Source organism: Macadamia integrifolia, unplaced genomic scaffold, assembly GCF_013358625.1.
Source record: "Macadamia integrifolia cultivar HAES 741 unplaced genomic scaffold, SCU_Mint_v3 scaffold449, whole genome shotgun sequence".
Taxonomy (NCBI): domain Eukaryota; kingdom Viridiplantae; phylum Streptophyta; class Magnoliopsida; order Proteales; family Proteaceae; genus Macadamia; species Macadamia integrifolia.
The window spans coordinates 122,993-143,250 of record NW_024870452.1 but is presented as its reverse complement, the minus strand read 5'-3'; the positions used below and the strand labels follow the sequence as shown (position 1 = coordinate 143,250).

General features: G+C 36.6%; 1 protein-coding gene across 1 annotated transcript; it reads right to left on the bottom strand.

The window, feature by feature from the left end:
* Nucleotides 1-944: 944 nt before the first annotated feature.
* On the bottom strand, nucleotides 945-15,202 carry LOC122068672 (aminopeptidase M1). The gene is made up of 19 exons (XM_042632551.1): nucleotides 14,850-15,202; nucleotides 14,594-14,739; nucleotides 14,396-14,498; nucleotides 9,572-9,758; nucleotides 9,382-9,475; nucleotides 9,046-9,199; nucleotides 8,846-8,950; nucleotides 8,643-8,759; nucleotides 8,369-8,482; nucleotides 7,295-7,477; nucleotides 6,047-6,356; nucleotides 5,834-5,955; nucleotides 5,662-5,759; nucleotides 2,420-2,597; nucleotides 2,204-2,318; nucleotides 2,051-2,118; nucleotides 1,875-1,949; nucleotides 1,397-1,474; nucleotides 945-1,281 (listed from the first exon to the last, which is right to left on the bottom strand). The coding sequence occupies exons 1-19, from the start codon at nucleotides 15,081-15,083 to the stop codon at nucleotides 1,099-1,101; spliced, it is 2,664 nt and encodes an 887-aa protein (XP_042488485.1). The 5' UTR covers nucleotides 15,084-15,202; the 3' UTR covers nucleotides 945-1,098.
* Between the last annotated feature and the right edge of the window lie 5,056 nt (nucleotides 15,203-20,258).

The window sequence follows — 20,258 nt, the reverse complement described above, 5'->3', positions numbered from 1 at the left end:
AACACCCAATCAGGGAAGCCCAGTTAAAATCAAAAGAGTTGATCCCATCCCATGGGAGTTGCCATGATTCTATTGCCAGACAGTTGATGTGGCAGATCCAACAATTGGGTAGAGGCCATGGTCTGATCCCCTACGATACATGGATCACTACTGTGCGTTTTCTGTTCCTAAATTTTCAAAATTTTATTTTGCCACACAATAAATTTACACAAGAACCATCACAAAATTTGAGTTCTAGCTAATCTATCACGTGACTTTTTTTATTTTATTTTGGGTAAACCTATCACATGACAGTTGATGGTATTTATTGTGGGCATGCAAAAAGGTTCCTACCAAAATTTTGTCAGAATCAAGCTCCTTACCATTATGGTGGGTATTGTAAGAAAAACGTGTAGCGATAACATTTGCTTCTACCAAACTCTCCCTATGCTCCAACTTCCAAGTGTATATAATTACAATTAGGTGTAAGAAACAATGGCGTTTAAGAAATGTAAATTGTTTTCACAGGCAACCTAAGGCTTTAAGAAACAGGGGCTGGGAGGACTTCATTCTTTGGATCCAGGTGCATATGGAAACGTAGTGGGGTCTCTTAACAACTTTGTGGGTATTGAAGTCAATGGACCACTTGCAAGAGTGGTTAAAACTTGACTCCAACATTGCTTGGACCCCATCAAAAGATTTAATCTTTTGGAGTTGAGCCATAACTGGCAGTGAGGCTCTCTTTCAGTTTTTAACAAAACTAAGGCCAACTAACCATTCTACCTTGTTGTAGTGTTTGCAGGGTTTTAAAACAAGGAATCAGGTCCAGCCGATTCCGATCTGATTCTGTTATGGGTTGACCGGAATCAGTCAGGAAATAGCCAGATTCCACCTGAATCCTAGAAAACCTGTATGGATCACCTGCTACGGATCGGCAAGTCTGGTTGTGTTTGAGGGAATGAAAGTAGAAAAGAAAGCCCCAACCTAAAATTAGAAATACCAAGTAATAAAATACAATACAACACAAAGTTTATTAATGGTAAAGTAGTCTTGTTCAGAGGTTAGCTCTCAAGGTTATTGTAGTTGCTCGAGCCCTTCTTCAAACCAAAAAGCTCTCTATCACTTCCTGGATGCCAACTCCTTAACTAGTTCTGCCAGTGAGTCCTCACTCCTAATGCTTTGAACCCACTTTGCATGGATGTGAACCCGCTCGAGGCTTTGCTTCAAAGTCCTTGCAATTGCAGGCTTGCTTCGGCTTGCAAAATATTCCTGTATTTCATTTGCCTTGTCCTCTGATGAAAACTGAAACAAGAAAAAGGACTAGTAATGTTGAGCCAAATCCTTGGGTTACCACAAAATTTTCAAATGAAGCAACATATTCAATTTAATAAATAAATAAGAAGTTTCTATGACAGACCGGTGACACAATGGAACTGATGAATCGGGTTATAAGAAATCCAGAACCCCAGGTCTTTGAGATATGCGCCCAGTTATCCTGCATTTCAATCATGAGAGAGATTATTAGACAAGATTTTTCTAAACATTTTTCAGTTACTTCATTGTAAAAAACAAAAGGGAAAAAGAAACATGGTTCTAAAGTATCAGTATTGTATGGGCATGTCGGTCAATATGTATTGGAATCACCCGATATGAATTCGATATCGATATGGATCGGAAGTATAGACCAAAAAGTGACTTTTTTTAATTTATGCTCGATACGGCAACCGAAACCAATGCCAATAACCATGGAAAGAAAAGAAGAGACGGTTGTTGGATCATGATGGGGGTCCCAACCTGGACCAACAAAAAATCCATTCTCTACAAAAGGACAATGATTTACCAAGTATCTTGCATCTAATGTCAACAGAGCAAGTGAAATGTTCCCGAATATGTACCTTAAGCCATTGCCATGCTGTTTCACGCCCCTCCTTGCATACTGTGAGTCCAAAAACAGCATCTTGACTCCTCACCTGTTAAGTTTTAGAAATACACTTGTTACCTTCATCAGAGGAATTCATGTCTATATAACTCGGGGAAATGCTTTGAAGCTCAGTAGAACAAACAACAATACCTCGGAGGACAACAAAAAGTTCAGCACTTCGAGAATAATAGCAGGATCTGGACATGATGATAGAGAGCCTACAAAAGACAGGGTAAAAGATAAATCAAATGACTGAAAAGACTAAGATATCATGAGTTACTTCCCAAAATGAACTGAAATTACTTAAAATGCGCCCTTTTTCCTGGCTAAGATCAGTCTCTCTATAGACTCTTAGAAGAGATTCATAGCCTGATCTATTAGACGAGCTAACATCCTTCATCACAGAAACATATGCTGCCTGCAAAATTATCATGAGGCGAAATGAGTAAAACAACACAAACAAGAGATATACAGCATCCAAATAAAAGCTTGAATGAGATCTTGGAGTTAGTCATCAACCTTTCTTATGTCAGGAGGGAGGAGAGGAGTATTTCTATCATCTAAGAATGCACGAAAACGTCTAATGCCTTCCTTTTGTGTTGCATCATCTCCAAATTCAACAAGTGCAGTCAAAACCTCCCCTCTCAACATTGCATCTAAATGGCTCTCACCCTGCTTAGGTTCCCAACCCAACTTCCTGCACAGAAAAACATCAAGAAAGCATTGAACAGAAGTGCAAATAGTAATGTCCTTCACAGTTGAATCTGGCAAGTGGAACAAGCCATTGAATTGATCTGTATATATATGAGCATACATGTGTTTCCATACTCTGATTATTAAAATGAAAAGTAGAAAATTTATCAAGTGACAATCCGTAATAATGCCATATAAGTAAATTAAGAATTATAAAAAAGAAAAGGAAGAAGAAAGGTATTGACCCACAGCTCTCTGCTAGGCGGAAAAAAATAACTAGAGGGGAGAAAAAGAGGGTAAGATATGCAAGACTTTGATTACTGCTTTTATTGGGTTGGCTAAGGTAATGCTATTAGAAATTTAAAAACATGCAAATACATACACACAAACTAGAGATTGAGGGCAAAAAAAATAAATAAATAAATAAAAATAAAAATAAATAATAATAGCAGAAAGGCCAACTACTTGTGTATAAATGTTGGATGTGTGAGAGGATAATGCTAGAAATCTACACTATGAGGTGGTTAAATTATGTGGAGTTACTGTGATGTAGGGGGTTCCTCGGTGACTAGGTTTCCTACAAGATTAACTAACTAGGTAGGGTTAACTCAAGGGACTTGGGTAAACAGAACCAAAGAAACTCAGCAAACAAGATTTAACATGCAACATAGAATAAGACTAATAGACAAAGTAGCAAAAAGCAATAATAATCTAGGAAGAAAAACACATAAACTCACTCAAGCTTCAAGGAGAAACATGGGGTAGGGAACATGGTAGCAATCAAAATTAGGTTACAACACTAGTTTATTAAGCATCAAAAGTAGATAGAAACCCCATGCTACATGCTCCAAGATCAGTTATACTAGTAATAAGAAGACCAGCAATACTTAAGGCAAACAATGTGGTAAATAAAAGGTTAAACAATGGCTAAAAGGGGGGGTGGGTTTTAATGGAAATAACAGAGTAAATAATGAGGGGATAATGGAGGGAATGGGAGGGTTTATTCTATACTTATCTACTGCCCAGGTCTGAGAATAAAGAAGACAGCCCAGATTTGAAGATGGTGTCCAGCAGTAATCCGTTCATTGAAAGGAGATCAGCAGCAGCCCAGGTGATGATCTATCCACGTAGTATGGCCTTCAGTTGTTGCAAACAGAGGCTGCAATAGTGCAGCAGTAGTAACAGAGAATAACAGCAGCATCAACAGAGATTAACAGCAGCAGCATCAGCAGCAGCAGAGAACATTCAACAGCAGTAGACAGTAAACAGTAGCAGTAAAAGGGAATTGGAAGAGAGAGAGGGAGGTGAGAGAAGAGAGAAGAGAGAAGAGAGAACCAAGAGAATAAAGAGAGAAAAGGCGAGAAAGAGAGTGATAAAGACGAGATTGAAAGAGAGAGACTCGTGAGAGGGTGGGGAGTTTCCTCCTTGGCTGTTTTTCAATTCACATTCATTGATTAGAACCGTGGCCAATGGCCTTACATAAATAAGAGACTAATTACTAAAAAGAAAAGATTATTCTAGGAATGCTATTTCATAAACAAAGAAACTTTCTAAAAAGAAATCAATAGGATAATTACTTAGTTTCCTAATTAACTTAAAGACTCAAATAAACAAAATCTTAGGAAATAAAACTACTAAACTATCAGATTTGGTGGGGGCCACACAATCTTGACAAATTTTGGAAGCAGAGGACTCGATCCAGCGCTGGGAAGGCTGGATCAAGCCTTCCTTTATTCTTCTTTCTTCTTCTTCCTTCTTCTAATCCTCCAACCACAAAGAAGGTTGGGTCTTCTTCTTCCTTCGGCTGTACGTCTTGATGTCCCCATCATACTGGTTAAGCTCAGTTTGAATAGCTTGGGCAATTGCTCTGAAACCTGGACTCCATTCACTTCTTGCCATTGACTTCGTTTGGGTTCTGAGGCCACAGATTATGGAGGAATTCAGCAGAGTCGATGGGGAGAAGATGAATAGAATGACTCTTTCAACACAAGCAAATTTGGGCAGATATTGGGACTCACCCACTTGATTCTCGTGTCATGTGCAACTAAGGAGTTTCTGCGATAGAAATCACTTTGCTTTGTTTCCTTTTTCTTTACATCTTTTGGTATATTTTTTAACACAGGATTGATTTCCTAGCTCAAATCCCCTTGATATCAATAGATTCTTGTTGTTGTTGCTCCAGAAAGTGGGGAAAAACTTGCAAAATTTAAATGCAAGATGTAAAGAAAAATTGAAAATCAAGCTAAACCGAAGATCTCATATGGTGTAAACATTTTTGACAAATCCCAAAAAGGGGGAAAAGGAAGTTGGGAGGGGATGGCTAAATCCATTCATACCTGTGATGAATCGATCTTCTCAGTCTTAGCCCCAATGGTCTTGTGTCTCTATTGCCTTTCAACCGGAATATCATACGAATCCTAAATCCTAATATCATGTTTGGTCACCAAGTACTTTGAATGCGAGAAGAAAAAAATGGTACCTATTTGAAAAAAATCAAGGAAGAATGATGCAAGGGGGAATGGTCAGTCTTGTATGTGCCTTATAAGATGCACACACATTAAATCATTCCTCCCAGTGTATGAAGCATATGCTCAAGGTGCACTTGCACTTCAGAAATATGCCTGCAAGCATATTCTTTTGAGGCATGTCACAAGTCGAGGAACACGTCCAAAATGCTTTTGAATCACCATTCAACATTAGGTTTACTTAAGGTAACAGCCCACAGCCACTTCAGTTCAACTTTGCACAAATTCATTGCTCCTAATGGAAAAGTAAAATCATGTTCTAGATCTACCTACATTATCATCCAACCTTAGATGTCCATCATGTACCAGTACTTAACAGTCACTATCATCCATGTACACAGTACCAGTGAGAACCCCACTGGACACAGTTATCCCAACACGAGGACAAGTGTAGTATACACTTCACCAAATGGCCAAATGTTATGGGAGCATTAAAAACAGCTACTCTTGTTTCAGACAATAGGCTCAAAAAATTTCAACATATGAACATCGAGTAAACAAAAGAACAGTCTACTACTAAAACAATGATGCCACAGAACTTACTCTGCAGGATGCTGGAAAAGATTTATGAAGAATTGTTTAATGTCATCCGCCAATCCAGGATTGGCATCAGCTGCTATACTTGCAACTTTGTAACTTACCTGTGGGATTAGAAAATACCAAAATCAGGCATGAAAAATGGTGAAATTGACTTAATTAATGAGGAGAAACTTACAGTGATCAAGTATGACAAAACAGTATAATCAAGTTCTTTCCGGTAAGCATCCATAAGGGAAAACAAAGAGGATAATGATTGTTTGCGCGCCATACAAAGTGAATATGAATCATCCAGAATACCTGCCAAAAAATATTAATTTTAGGAAAATTATCTTTGAATATTAAACCGATTTTCAAGTACTAGTGAACACAATGAAAATATTAGAATTACCAAATCTATCTGTTGCAGAAACATGGCTGGCCTCTATTGCATATCTAAGTTTGGCAGCAAGAACATCATCATATTTCACCCTGTAGAAACCTGTCTGATCAACATTAAGTTTAATCCAATTGCATTTTGTACCATCTTTCTCTGCAAAACTCTCATCAGCAATTGAACACCCTATAAATTCCTCCGCATCGAGTATTTCAGATTTTGCCCGTAACAGAAAATTCTTCTGAACATCATAAGAACCACAACATAGTGTGATCGGAACTATCCATTGCCCAACCCCCTGTGATCCACTGGACAAGAACTGCGACTGCAGTAAACAAATGAATTGTCAGATCTCCATCAAACCAGTGAGTATCAAAAAGAATGCAATTGGAAAGCCCTAGATATCCAAGAAAAATGCAGAGGGGAATACCAAATAAAAGACCTTCCTATGCCATGACTGTAAAACTATAGCGCTATTTGATATAAATGCATATAAATGTGAAGATGAAAATTTTTTCTTATAAAAAAAGTGATGTGATATTGATAAGAATCAAGAAGCCACTGGGACAATGATGATTATGATGATGATAATAAGGGAAAATTTCTTTTACATGGCCCCATGAAGGAACCCTTCCCTTCATGGGCCACTATTTTGAGCAATGTAAAGAGGTCATCTGGTCAAACAAACAGTTCGTATGGTTTCAAAAATTGGTATCTGATCATTTTATCAGACATGGCTGATCTGAAACGGTTCAGCAATCTACTATGCATATCGTCTTTTCTTCTTGGATGGGGCAATTTGAATTTGGATACATTAAACAGATTAGTAGATGGATGCATAGACAAGAATATCAACAAATTTGAGCACCAAGCTGCCACATGGAAGATTTTTGGGTGTAGTAAGAATATTAATCTGAGTGAATTGTTAAAGAAATATCGTCATCATTATCATTATAATAATGAAGCAATGTAAACTATCCATATATACCAAAAGAAAAAAAAAATCCATATACGGACCATGCTATCTAGTCAACATTATTACAAGAACAACAACAACAAACTCAGCCTTATCCCAACATAATGGGGATCAGCTACATGGATTTGTGCAAAACAAAATAGGGAAAACTGCGGTCAAAACAAAATGGGAGAAATGAAATCAAGAGGAAAGAGGCACAGCCCAGCAAGTCAGGAGAATCTCAGCTAAAAGAGGTTACATTAGATAAATTAAAATAGAGCAGGTGAAAAGGTGTAAGTCAAATGTACCTGCTCAAACTCCAACTTTTGATCTATGAATTTTACAGAGACCACTGGGTATCCCTGTTGCTTCGTCCATGAATTCATTAGCATGTTCACAGGTTCACCAGATTCTTCCTCTAAAACAGCCCATAAATCTTCAGTCTTTGCATTTGAGCATGCATACCTTTTTATGTATGAAGCAAGTGCTCTCTAATTTCATTGAAGTGTGTGTCATAAATCATGCCCATTGCCAAAGAAAGGTAGTCAATACAAAAAACTTGACATGGCTAGCAATAAGAAAATATAACTAATATTCACCCAAAAAAAAAATATATATATATATATATATTTAACAGTGAACCAACAGTCAGATGCGTCATCCATAATACATAACCAATTTTTTCATTAGTCAGCCAACACATTCAACCATCTTGATTTGAAAGCAACACTAAAATTCAATTTGTAAAAATTGGAAGAGTTATGATAATCAACCAACTGGAAATCTCTAATACATGACAGTGACAAGAAAGACATCTTCCTTATACATGAGACAACAATTATACTGTTAACAATGTCAAGATTTCGCTCAAGTTACTTTTGTACAAACTAAACTCCAGGCATAACGATAGTAGAAAAAGGGTGGTATTACAAAGGGGGGGGGGACTCAGAGGTCAGAAGCACATAGAATAGAAAAAAGCAAGATGCCAACAAGAAAGTCATCTTTCTTATACATGAGATAACAATTACACTGTTAACAACGTCAAGATTTAGCTCAAGTAACTTTAGTGCAAACTAAACTCCAGGCTTAGGGATAGTAGAAAAGGGTGGTATTACAAGGGGGGAAAACTCAGAAGCACATAGAAAAGAAAAAAAAGTAAGATACAGTGCATCTTTCAAGATCACATTTGCCAAAACTGCAACAACTGAATCAAATTAACCAGAATAAATGTATTCCTGCAGCTAAACCACATATAATGTTGCAGAACCTTCACTCATAGATCCATATTTGAAACATCCTTAACTTGACCAAGAAGCCAACATGAATAGAATTTAAACCATGCATGAAGAATTACAGACACATGGATATCAAAATGAACTAACCTGAAATACTTCAGGACCCAGATAGCTTTGCAGCATTCGGATTACAGAGGCACCTTTTCTATAACTGATTGAATCAAAAATCTCATCAATCTCAGCCGCATGGCGAATCTCTACCTGCGACGCAAGTTTTTTACTCAATGAAGTAGTAAAGGAATTTATTTTTTTATCGGTAAGCATCAAGGGATAATTTGTATAAAACATAAAGCTAGCATGCAGTAATAGTTCCAAAGATGAATATAGATGATTGGATAAAATGTTGATCAAAAGTTCTTACCTCAATAGGGTGTGATTCCTCAAGTCCATCCAGCTTAAGACCCTCCATGATTTGGTCAAGAAATTGAGTCCAAATTTTCCAATCGGGGAATAAGTTATCAATTGCTAAATAGCTCACCTAAATTCCATTGAATGGATGGTTTATTAGCTTATTGGAGATAATCAATACCACCTTAATAGAATCAAGTTCCGTGAGATATATACCCAGGTTGCAAAGCCTTCATTAAGCCATAAATGTGTCCACCACTCCATTGTCACTAGATTTCCAAACCACTGGTGTGCCAGTTCATGAGCCACAACAATTGCAACCTGAAATAAAGCAATTAACATTCCAAAATACGTCATTAGAAATCACATGGAACAATAAGGAATCCACAACAGCATGAGATACAACAATACACTACCCTTTGTTTGTTAACAGCAGCAGAGTGCTGTTCATCATAAAGCAATGCTGTTTCCCGGTAAGTCACCAAACCATAGTTCTCCATAGCCCCAGCAGAAAAATCCGGAATTGCAACCATATCTAATTTTGGCAGTGAGTATGGCGTAGCAAAGTATCTGTATGGTTCCAAATGACAACTTAGAAGTTGGGTATTGTCTCATGATGAAATTCACTTAAAGACTAAATAACAAGGAACAATAAAATCAGGGTGACCCCATCAAATTGAATCCACAAAGCTAGTAAAGAAATAACAAGTATAGTCAATGAGTTATATTGGTTGAGTGAATAGAAAACATACACTTTGTAAAGCTCGAGAGTCCTGACAGCAACATCTAAAGCAAATTTTCCTTGTTTATCCTTACCAACTTGACAGTATACCCGGACTTTAACCCCTGAACAATAGATGTAAAGATCCATAATTATCAGCAAAGAGGATTCTCCTCACACAAGGGAAGTGGTAGGAGGATGACTCTAGCACATGATCGTACCGTCAGATGTTTGACCTTCTACATAATCAAACAAGCCAACAACAGCAGCTACTAAATATGTTGACATAATTGGTGATTCCTGAAAGTAAACTTTCTTGAGATGCCCTTCAACCTTTTCTTGGATGACTGGCATATTGGACAATGCTATCAGTTCTGATGGCACAGTCAAAGTTATCTTGAATGTAGCCTGAACACAGTATGTAAGTTAACAAATGGGGGGGAATTAGTTTCCATCACTGATTCTATTTACATGCATTTTAACAGAAAATTCACAGATAATACCATCAATAGCAACAATGATCAGGACCAACAAACACCAAAAACAAAGATACAAGAATAAACATTTTAATTTAAACGAAATAGAATCTTCTATTAGCTAATACCACAATTAACAAATGGGGGAAAATAGTTTCCATCATTTAAATACCATCAATAGCATCCACATAGAGAGACAACAACACCAAAAACAAAGATACATGAATAAACATTTTAATTTGAATGAAAGAGAAACTTTTATTAGCTAATACCACCACTATTGATCTCCAGGAAAATACATTGTTATATTCCAGGGATATGCAATCTTTTATAGGTTTTTACCTCTTTCAAATTAGTTTATATAAAATTACGGATAAAGAAAGCTACCTGCTTGCGTGAGTGTGACACAGGCGGACACAAAAAGACTGCGCTGCACCCCCGGGACCCATGCACTGAAGACGCCTCCATGCGGCCTTCCATTAGGCAGTGCTGGCATCGAAACAACCATGCTCTATCCCTCATGGCCTCCTTCACACCATAGACCCCCCCTCCAAAGGTGCTACTAATGCACCTTAGTGTGGACTATGTGCAGGCCCGGATGCCTCGAGCCAGTGACAAGGCTAAGGGGGGGTGGGCATACCACTCCCTCCTCAACCAGTTGAATAGACAACAAGAACCCTGACCATTAATTTTTTATGTGATTTTAACACTTGCAAAATGTCAAACTTCTCAACTACCAGCTATTAACAAATAAGTTAATGCTCAAATAAGAAAATCTTGAAATCAAGCAAACACTAGATCTCCCAATAACTGAAATAATTAGCAAACCAGCCAAACAACAATGGCATAAAATGGTATATATTTCACTACGAATACACCCTATGTTCTTCCATTTTGCTCCGTTTTGTGATCAAGTAAAAATGAGCTAAAATCGATTATAATGGGGATGGGTAAGGGTTGTAGTTTTTACCATCTTCATAATGGCATCGATGGTGTATGAGTACACCAGGCACCAGCAAGCCTTCATAACCATTACTTCTTTTATTGAATAAATTTTCTTACCCAGTTTATGAACACAAGGAAAAATAGGGGAAAAATATGCCCCAACCGAGGCCATATAAGTTAGCCTTTATCAGTCTGTCATATCCTTTTCCCTTCTTTTGTTTCTTAATTATAAAAAGGTTCTCCTGACGCTGGTTTAAAGTCCATCTTTTGTTTCTTAATCATAAAAAGTATCTCCAGAATCTGGTTTAAAGTCCATTTTTTTTTTTCCAGAATCTGATGCATTTTGTATTCAATTTTAAAATGGGCAATCAGAGAATGTACCAAACAAAAAATACATCAGCTGTCAATTTTGGACCACATAGAAGTATAGACTTGCAACTATATATTGAAAATATCATTATAGAATATAGATAGATAACTCCAAACCAATGTGAAACATTGACCTTCCTTAAATTCAACAAGGACTGACATCCATGAGAAGAGGAGGCTGAGTAATCATGCTGGGAATTATTGAATATCTACTCTTCGTTCGACAGAGTATAGCAAATAGCAACAAAATTACCCATCAGAGATCACACCTTTATCAAACACTCTGCACAATTCCTGTTACCTTGAAAATAACCGCAGAAAGTGAATCCAATCCATGATTTTGAGGCAAAAAGGAGATGATCTAGAGGTGTAAAACCAATTCAGAAGCTTGTTTGCAGATACAACATGCTTAGTATTGACCAGTTTGATGGAAAGCCCCACCTTAAAAACTAAGAGAGAGAGAGAGATTTTGGATGGAATATCGGGACTTTATATGGACTTAGATAGGAACTGAATCTCCACTAAAAGGGATCTAACTGAGAAATGGCAGCATTACCCCTCCAAATCCTTTTATCTCCCTCAATTTGATTGACATGTTTGATCATCAAATCTATTGAGGAGGTCCAAGATCCAGTCACCTCCCAATGAGTGGACTTTGTCCTCTGTTTGGTGACCAGAAAACATTCTCAGCTACAATCTCATAAAACTTCTTCCTTCCCTTTGTCTTAAGCCATTATTATATAGTACAGAAAGCTTCAAGATATAAGGGGCCTTCCACACAAGACCTTCTCCACTAATCTCATCATTCTTAGAAGCTTCATTTTCTTTGTCTCAAGCCAGTTTTATATAGAAATAAAATCCTATTAAAATACTTTAAGATTCTGGAGTTGAACTAGTAGTAAGAGACATATGTGGGAAGAGAGTTAGGACAATTTAGGCGTAAAGAAATAAAAGGAATTAGAGAATGCATTAGAGCTAAGGTGCTGCGTTAGGGATTTGAACAGGAGAAAAGGGTTAGGTATTGGTCCCAGCACAAAAAAAGGTAAAAGAATAAATAAATAAATACCCATTAAGGAAAAGAGAGAGAGAGAGAGAGAGAAGACCAGAAGTGATCACACTTCACACACGCAAAACACAAATCTTTATTGCATCACTTCAGAAAACTATAGGGGGTTACATATGCCTATAAAAACTATTGAATAAGGAAAAAGTTAGGCAACTGATTCTAGAGTCCAGACATACAAACCCTCTCATACCAGAGTTACACAAAAAGTAGGCTGAATTGGATTTGATGAAAGTGCAATAGTGACACCTCAGCTACTTAAATGAGATAACTAGGTTTGCCTTTAATATATTACAGAATCCTCTTGTTTCCTATTGTTCATACATCTATTCAACAGACAACATGATGCAGCAACAGTTGACTGGTTGGACCAACATGACCGGGCTTTGGAAGCCAAGAGCCCAGAAGAACCAGTCCAACCCAGGGTTTTGGTCCAACAAGGGTTGGAAGTAATTTATTTAGTGGTTTATTTATTTTCTCTTTTATTTCCAAAGTTGAATACGTAGGAATTAGAGCCGGTTGCAATTTGTTTCCTTGTTTAGAGTAGTATCTATTTCAGTTGGGCTTCCAAGTCTGTCTTTTCTTTTCTATAAATTGGCTATATCCGATGGAGAACTCAGATTTAAAAGTTGAATGAAGAATTGGTTTTTGAGCTCTATGTGAGTGTCCATCACCACAGTCATTGTTTGACTCCTACATTTGGTTCTTTCTTAGTATCTGTCGTGTCTCAACTCTATGCAAAATTCTATATGCATTTAGAAGGTTAGAGGAGAAAAGGCCCAGAAAATTGAAGCCTAAAAGAGAAAAGAAAACCATCAACCCCTGACCCTAACAACCCCACTCCCAACCCACCACTACAAGACAAACTTCACCAAAAAACACCTCCTAGAACAGAACTATAGAAATCAGCGTCCAACCCCCAAAACTAAATAGAGATAAAAGAAATGAAAACAAAGAGATAAAAGGCAGGAAAGCACAATGCAGGTGAGCAAAGAAGAGCATAGAAATAGATTTCTTCCTTGACCGCAGAATAAAACTTCCTGTTGGTGTACGATGTCTTGTATTCCATCACAGTTTAATCCATGGAGTACTGGTGCAGCGCCTTGACAGGTAGGACGGTGTAGGGAGCCCCCCTTGCATAGCAGGGGGTGTAGGGGGTGCAGCCCCCCGCTCAAATTTTTTATTTGAGTGCAGTTTTGTACTTTTCGGATTAGGGTTTTTTTGCTATATATTCATAGCGAGGGTTTCTTTCTCTGTAATGCAAGCAATACTGAGAGGTATGAGGGATGAGCGCTGTAACCCTATTCTACATTGATAGTGAAGCAGGATCTTATCTCACCGGGGTCGTAGGCAACCTTGCCTAACCTCATAAATCTGTGTGCATTGTTTGTTCTTGTTTTTCCATTATCTTCTGCATCGTTTTAGGGTTGCGTTTCTACACTTCCTCCCCTATATACCATCATTTTAACCTTTGAGCCTCCATTCCCAAATCAGGTAGATCAATTCTCCTTAAACCTGGAGTTTGTGTCAAATCTCCGTCCATCTAAAGAATTTTTTCCTTTAGATTTAACAAATCCATGTTAAATTACAGTAAGTAAAATCAAGATAATAAAAAGAGCAATTAAATTATTAAAGACAGCCCTAACAAATCCATGTTTTATTCTCTCATCATTCAGTTTGTTAAATGTAATCCTAGATTAGAGCACACCCAAAGATGCAACCTAAAATTAACCATAGTGGCATATCCTCCCAATACAAACAGATGGAAATAATGTGGAAATAATGTGACACATCCAATGACAACCAAAACAATACCCTGGTTTCGTGTGGCAGACCAAAAAATTATAGGAATAAGGCTTAGTTGAATTTAGTAGTTGAGTTCTGAGCAGGCTAGAGGATTAGAATATCACCCGAAACATTCTAGCAGGAGAGCTACCAAATAACATGTGCTTACAAATTTGAATAAAAAATTAGAAAAAAAAAACTCTGTCAACGATCTTTTGCTTCTAGCTTTCCTTCATCTGGATTTTTATCAATGCAAAAACATAAAATGAAGCCGGGCCTAATTTATATGACATTAAACAATCCAGTGCAAGTTAACTAAAACTGGAGGGAAAAAAATAGACATTAACATTCTCTAGAAATAACCACATAGCCTTAGCCAAACAAGGATCGAGAAAGAATGTGGAAACCTTGCAAGCAGGTTCGTCCCAACATGGAAAACAGCGCCTGGCATCAGCAGGTTCGAATTGTGTAACCGCCATATTCTTCTTCTCCCCGTTATGCTCATAAGTGCTACATAGAAATGATTAAATAAAAAATTAATTCTCCAAATGATGGACCGAGGGTGGGTGGGAAGTTGAAAAGAAAATGGAGGAGCAGTAGATAACCTCCGATAGAGTCCTTTCATGTTTTCGTTAAGGGTTCCCTCAAAACCAATCCCCAAAATCCCTTCCCCAGTGGGAAGAACATCATTGAACTCCAACACCATGATCTCGTCTTGTCCCACCAATTCAATCTCCACAGGACGAAATTCCTAGTTCAAGAAAAAAATAGAAAAAAGGTCAGTTGAGTGGTATGTGACGAAGAAACAAAAGAGTTTTCATCTCCGATTCATCCATTTCATTAACGATCTAAACGGAATACCTCCGACGAGCTTTGGTTCTTGAAGTAGACGAATTCACGATCAATGACAAGGTCAGCGGCATTGAGGACGATGAACTTAGTCTCTGCAACAATGTCGATATCGATATCAACGATGCCGGTGAATTCACAGGTGATGAGGTCCGGATTCAACTTCAGATCATAACGCTTCGGGACAGCGAATTTTGGTAATCTAGGTTGTCCTATGAATTGCTCGTACTTTTTTTGAGGTTCCATCTCTGATCCTTTCGAGGAATTCTGATGTTCTCACTCTCTCTCTCTCTCTCTCTCTCGTGAGTTGTCGTGTCTATCCACTTTGTCTGTTTCTGAGAAGAGCTGAACTGTGAAGTTCTTGACCTTCCTGCGAGGGGTTTATATAGTAGAAGGTTTAGAGGAGATGTTGAATTTAAAAAAGAAAGCTAACTGATCGCGTAGCCCCTGTGCTAGAAATAGATTTGGCTGAAATAACGGTTTCACCCTTGAGAAATTAAAAAAAAAAATCAAGTTATTAGGCTCAGGGGCTACGGCACTAGGTAGCGTTCTTCTAGCTGTGACTTGTACGTTTACATAATAAGTCATAATTATTAAATGCCTAATTGGCTAAGTAATTGGAATTTACACGGTTTGGGATCTTTTCCCAGGATTCTCCTTCTAACCAAACATAAGTATCGGGTTGTGTGTCAATCATTTAGGATAAGTATTCTTAATTGTTGAGTTGCGTGTCTATGTCTATTTAAAGGAAAATTGTTAGGGATGATCCATATCCCTCAAACCCAGAACATAAATAACAATTGTTCTCAATAAAACCTAGGGTCAATGGGAGGACTTGACTCCTCTCTGACTCAACATGGTGTCCAACGCGTAGCCAACAATCAGAAATCCTTTGACATGGAGCCCAAGGCGATTACACGCAGTCCAAGGTGTTTCTAGGCGATGAATGTGCGCCTAACACCATGATGCACCATAGAGGATCCAAGTCCTCAATCTGATCATCAGGCGTTTTGGTTTGGTTTTTATTGAGCTGAATTGATTTTGGGCCGATAAAGGGACAACCCGAAACCAAAAAAGTGAGGCAAAACTTCTATTTCGATATGTGTTTTTTATCGGGTCTGGTTCACCTTAGTTTTTACATATATTTCTATTATTTAAGAAAAAAATTGGTTTTGCATTTTGTATCATTTTTCTATTAGTTTTTTCTCGATTTGGTTCAATTTCGATTTGTTTTTGGTTTTGGTTTTGGTCAGCTTATTTGGTCGATATTGATTTGGAAAATCAAAATCAAAGCTGAACCAATATGGATTTGGTTTGATGCCGGCTGACAGATCATTCTTGATTAGTTCTAAATTCAGACCAGTTTGGGCTAAGAACCCAATTACTACTAGTTATCCAAAAAATAAAAATAAGAAAATCAAGGAGGGTACACTATCACCCACTTTCTCTATATCTTTCATCTTATGACATTGATGCCCTCTTATGTATTAAATCATTTCATCGCACCTCATTATTGTGGTCCACTATGTCACTTGCTTAGGAGACGAAACTTCAAAGTCTAACTCACACCTTCATATCAATATATATATATATATATATTTTTTTTTTATGGATAAATAAAATAATGTTAACAAAACAAAGAGAGAACATCATCATCACCATCATGTCTTATATGTCAAACCCAAACTGTCGTAGCCCATTAATTTTTAACTTCACTCATGGTTAAGGCATTGTGACCAATAATTTTTTTTTAGACAAAAGAATGCTATCCAATAATGCCACATCAGCGTCCATGGCCAATGTTTTATTGTTTTTTTTTTACAAGGTTGTTTATGAAACACGTAACACAACACATTGGATAGACATAAAAATCTAATATTCTTATTCATGGGTTGAAATATTGGTCATATTCACACATGACCCTCTCCCCTCTCCCCTCTCCCCTCTCCCTTTTTCCTTTTTTTTTTTGGTAATAAGTGGGACGCATTCCAGAATTTTTGAGAAAATTGTAAGTAACCTAAAGTGTTGAGGTGCACCCAATTGTTGTCATTTTCTTTACTCTCTTTTTTCTCACCACACATTCTTCAATGGAAAACTTTTTTGTGGAAATTCAGTTGGGACTTGAGATGTGATTATTTTTTCATGGGTGTGGGTATTAGTAACATCATATGGCTAAAAGGAACGATAATTTTACTTATAGAGATAATAGGAATGTAATGATAACCCAAATATCCAATTATGAGATCACTTTAATCATAGCGGAAGAATTCTTCGTTCTCTACGAGTGAAAGTAAAACTCAACTTTTGTTGGCCTATCAGCTTCTATATCTGAATTTTTTTATTTTATTATTATTATTATTATTATTATTATTTTTTAACTTGAAGCGGAGATCACGTATGTTATATTCTTATGCTATCTTTTATATTATATATTACTGATTCCTTGTTCTCCTGTTTCTTAGCATCAGATGTTTGTTTTTTTTTGTTTTTTTTGTTTTTTCCTTTATATTTTCTTTATTGAAACTTTAACTTCTTGTGGAACTTCAGATGGGAAAGTAATATCCCGTTCAACTTTGAGTTCTTTTAAACTGATCAAGTTGAAGTGGGGAATCAATTATCTTATATTCTTATTCTCCCTTTTAGCCTTTATTGTGTTTCTCAGATGGAAAAGCAGAAATAGTATTCCTCATGCTAAAATATTCTCCTTAGGCATTTCCATTGTCACTTTGATCATTGGGTTGGTAAATCGGAATTGATAAACTGTTTAATAAATGATTCAATTATGATTTAAAAAAATGAAATAATTTGTTAAATAGTTAAATTTTAGCTGTGAATATCACTAAACACCCACGTGTTATAATTTTTATTATAAATTGGGTCAGTAGAATTTTTGAGCATCTATTTGCAATTAAGTCCTAATTATCCTTAATTCAATCAGAGAGAGAGAGAGAGAGAGAGAGAGAGAGGGGGGGTTGGTCATCCATTGGTGATTATAATGCACTTACACACCAACGTCCACGACCAATGTTTTATTGGTTTTTTTTATATGGTTGTTTACGAAACATTTAATATGTTGGATAGACATAAAAATTTAATATTCTTGTTTATGAATTGGAATATTGATCATATTCATACATGAGTACATGACCCCCTCCCCTCTCTTTTTTTTTTCTTAATAAGTTGGACACATCCCAAAATTTTAAACTGAAGTGTTGAGTTGCACCCAAATTCGTGTCATTTTCTTTACTTTCTTTTTCTCACCACATATTCTCCAATGGAAAATTTCTTGTGGGAATTTATTGGGGATGGAATTATTTTTCATGGGTATAGGTATCAATATCATCAGGTGACTAGAAGGAATGATAATCTTAACTTCGTCTTATATAGATAATAGAAGTGTAATGATAACCCAAATGTACAATCATGAGATCACTTTACTTATAATGAAAGAATTCGTCATTCCTTACAGTGAAGTGAAACTTAACTTAACTTCACCAAAGTATCATCAGCTTCCACCTCTGGTTTCTTTTTTTTTTTTTTTTTCTTTTTTTTTTTTTGTACTTGAAGTGGAGATCATGTATGTTATATTCTTATGCTATCCTGTATATTATGTATTAATGATTCCTTTTTCTCCTGTTTCACGGCATCATATGCAGTGAAAAAGCAAAAAAAGTGTTTGGCTAAACAAGAATTTTTTTATTTTTTCTTCTTGTTTTCCTTTCTTCTGTTTTATTTAACTTCTTGTGGAACTTCAGATGGAAAAATAATATCTGCTTCACCCTTAAGTTATTCTAAACTGATCAAGTTGAGGTGGGGAATCAATTATCTTATATTCTTGTCTCCCTTTTAGCCTTTATTTTGTTTCTTAGTATCCGATCCAATGGAAAAGCAAAAATAGTATTCCTCGTACTAAAATATTCTCCTTAGGCATTTCCTTTTGTCACTTTCATCACTGGGTTGGTAAATCAGAATCGATAAACTGTTTAGTAAATAATTTAGTTATGATTTAAAAAAAATGAAATCATTTAGATGTAAATAGTGAATAGCACTAAACACCCCGTGTGATAATTTCTCTTGTGAATTGGGGTCAGTAGAATTTCTGAACATTCGTCTACAATTGAGTCCTAGTCATCCTGTATTCAATCACACACACACACACACACACAGACTAAGGGAGGTTGGTCATCCATTGGTGATTTGTGCCTCATAAAGCATCTTACCTAGGTTCGAATATCTTTGGCACCACCTTTGTTTTTTCCTTGGGATTCCCACTCTCTTCGGAGTGGAAATGATTTGTGGGGCCTGTAGGATATATTCTTGCTCCAGAGGATGTGGGGACACCCTTCACTATCAAGAGAGTGCGAAAGAGAGTGAGAGAGAGTTAAGTTTCAGGCAATGGAAATACAATACTAAACCTGTATATACTGCTTGAATCACATGAACAATATCAATTATGTTATGGACAGATTAGTATACTATGACAGATTTTTATGAATGAGCTTGATAAGAAAACCCAAACAATGCATCTCTGTCTCTTACTCAATATGAATTACTTGTTCAAAGTTCAAACTCTATAATTTGATTTTTGGAATTCAGAGCAGCTCTGTTAGGCCTATTTTGAGTTCCTGCATAACAGTTTCAAGTCATTGTTCTGAAATCTCAGTTTTCCTTCAATTTCTTAATCAGCTACTTAGCTGGTTCCTCAATTATCCTGTTTCCTTTTGTCTTAAATCTCATATTCTGATTATTTAAGCTCATTGATTCTTTCACACTTGGATCATCACTCCAATAATAAGCAGACAGAGAAATCCATTTACCCTGACCAGCAAGATGAGTATGAACCACTAGAAGACTCAAACTGAGCTTCATAATATTTAGACTTCTAGTTTGACAGAAATTGAGTTTCTCACTTGAGTTTAATTCTGTTTTTCTGGAAGTTCTGATGCTCTATGAAATATCATTCTGTTACTATCTCCTAGTCTAATTAGGAAATGGATTTTTTATTGGAATATGATACTTGCCTCCATTACTGGAGTTGGAAGGTTTCAAAACTCTACAATTTAAGCCATTAAAGAATGGTAAGGATGAATTTACAATCACAGTTGAAGAAGAAAAAAGAGGAAAAGAGTTTTTGTAGGGCATGGCCTAACAGACTTGGATAGATTTTAAGAGAAACCCTTGATGACAGATAGGGCACGGAATATCCACTATTAATGAAAAAAAAACAAAATCTTCTTAGGGTTGAGGACGAGCAATGCAATCCTATTTTCTATTAATAATGAAACAAAATCCCATTTTACCATGGACATAGGTAATTTGATCAATAAACCACATAGATCTATGTTCATTGTGTGATGGTTTGTGTAGAAATGCAACCCTAAAATGATACAGAAGATAATGGAAAAACAAGAACAAACAATG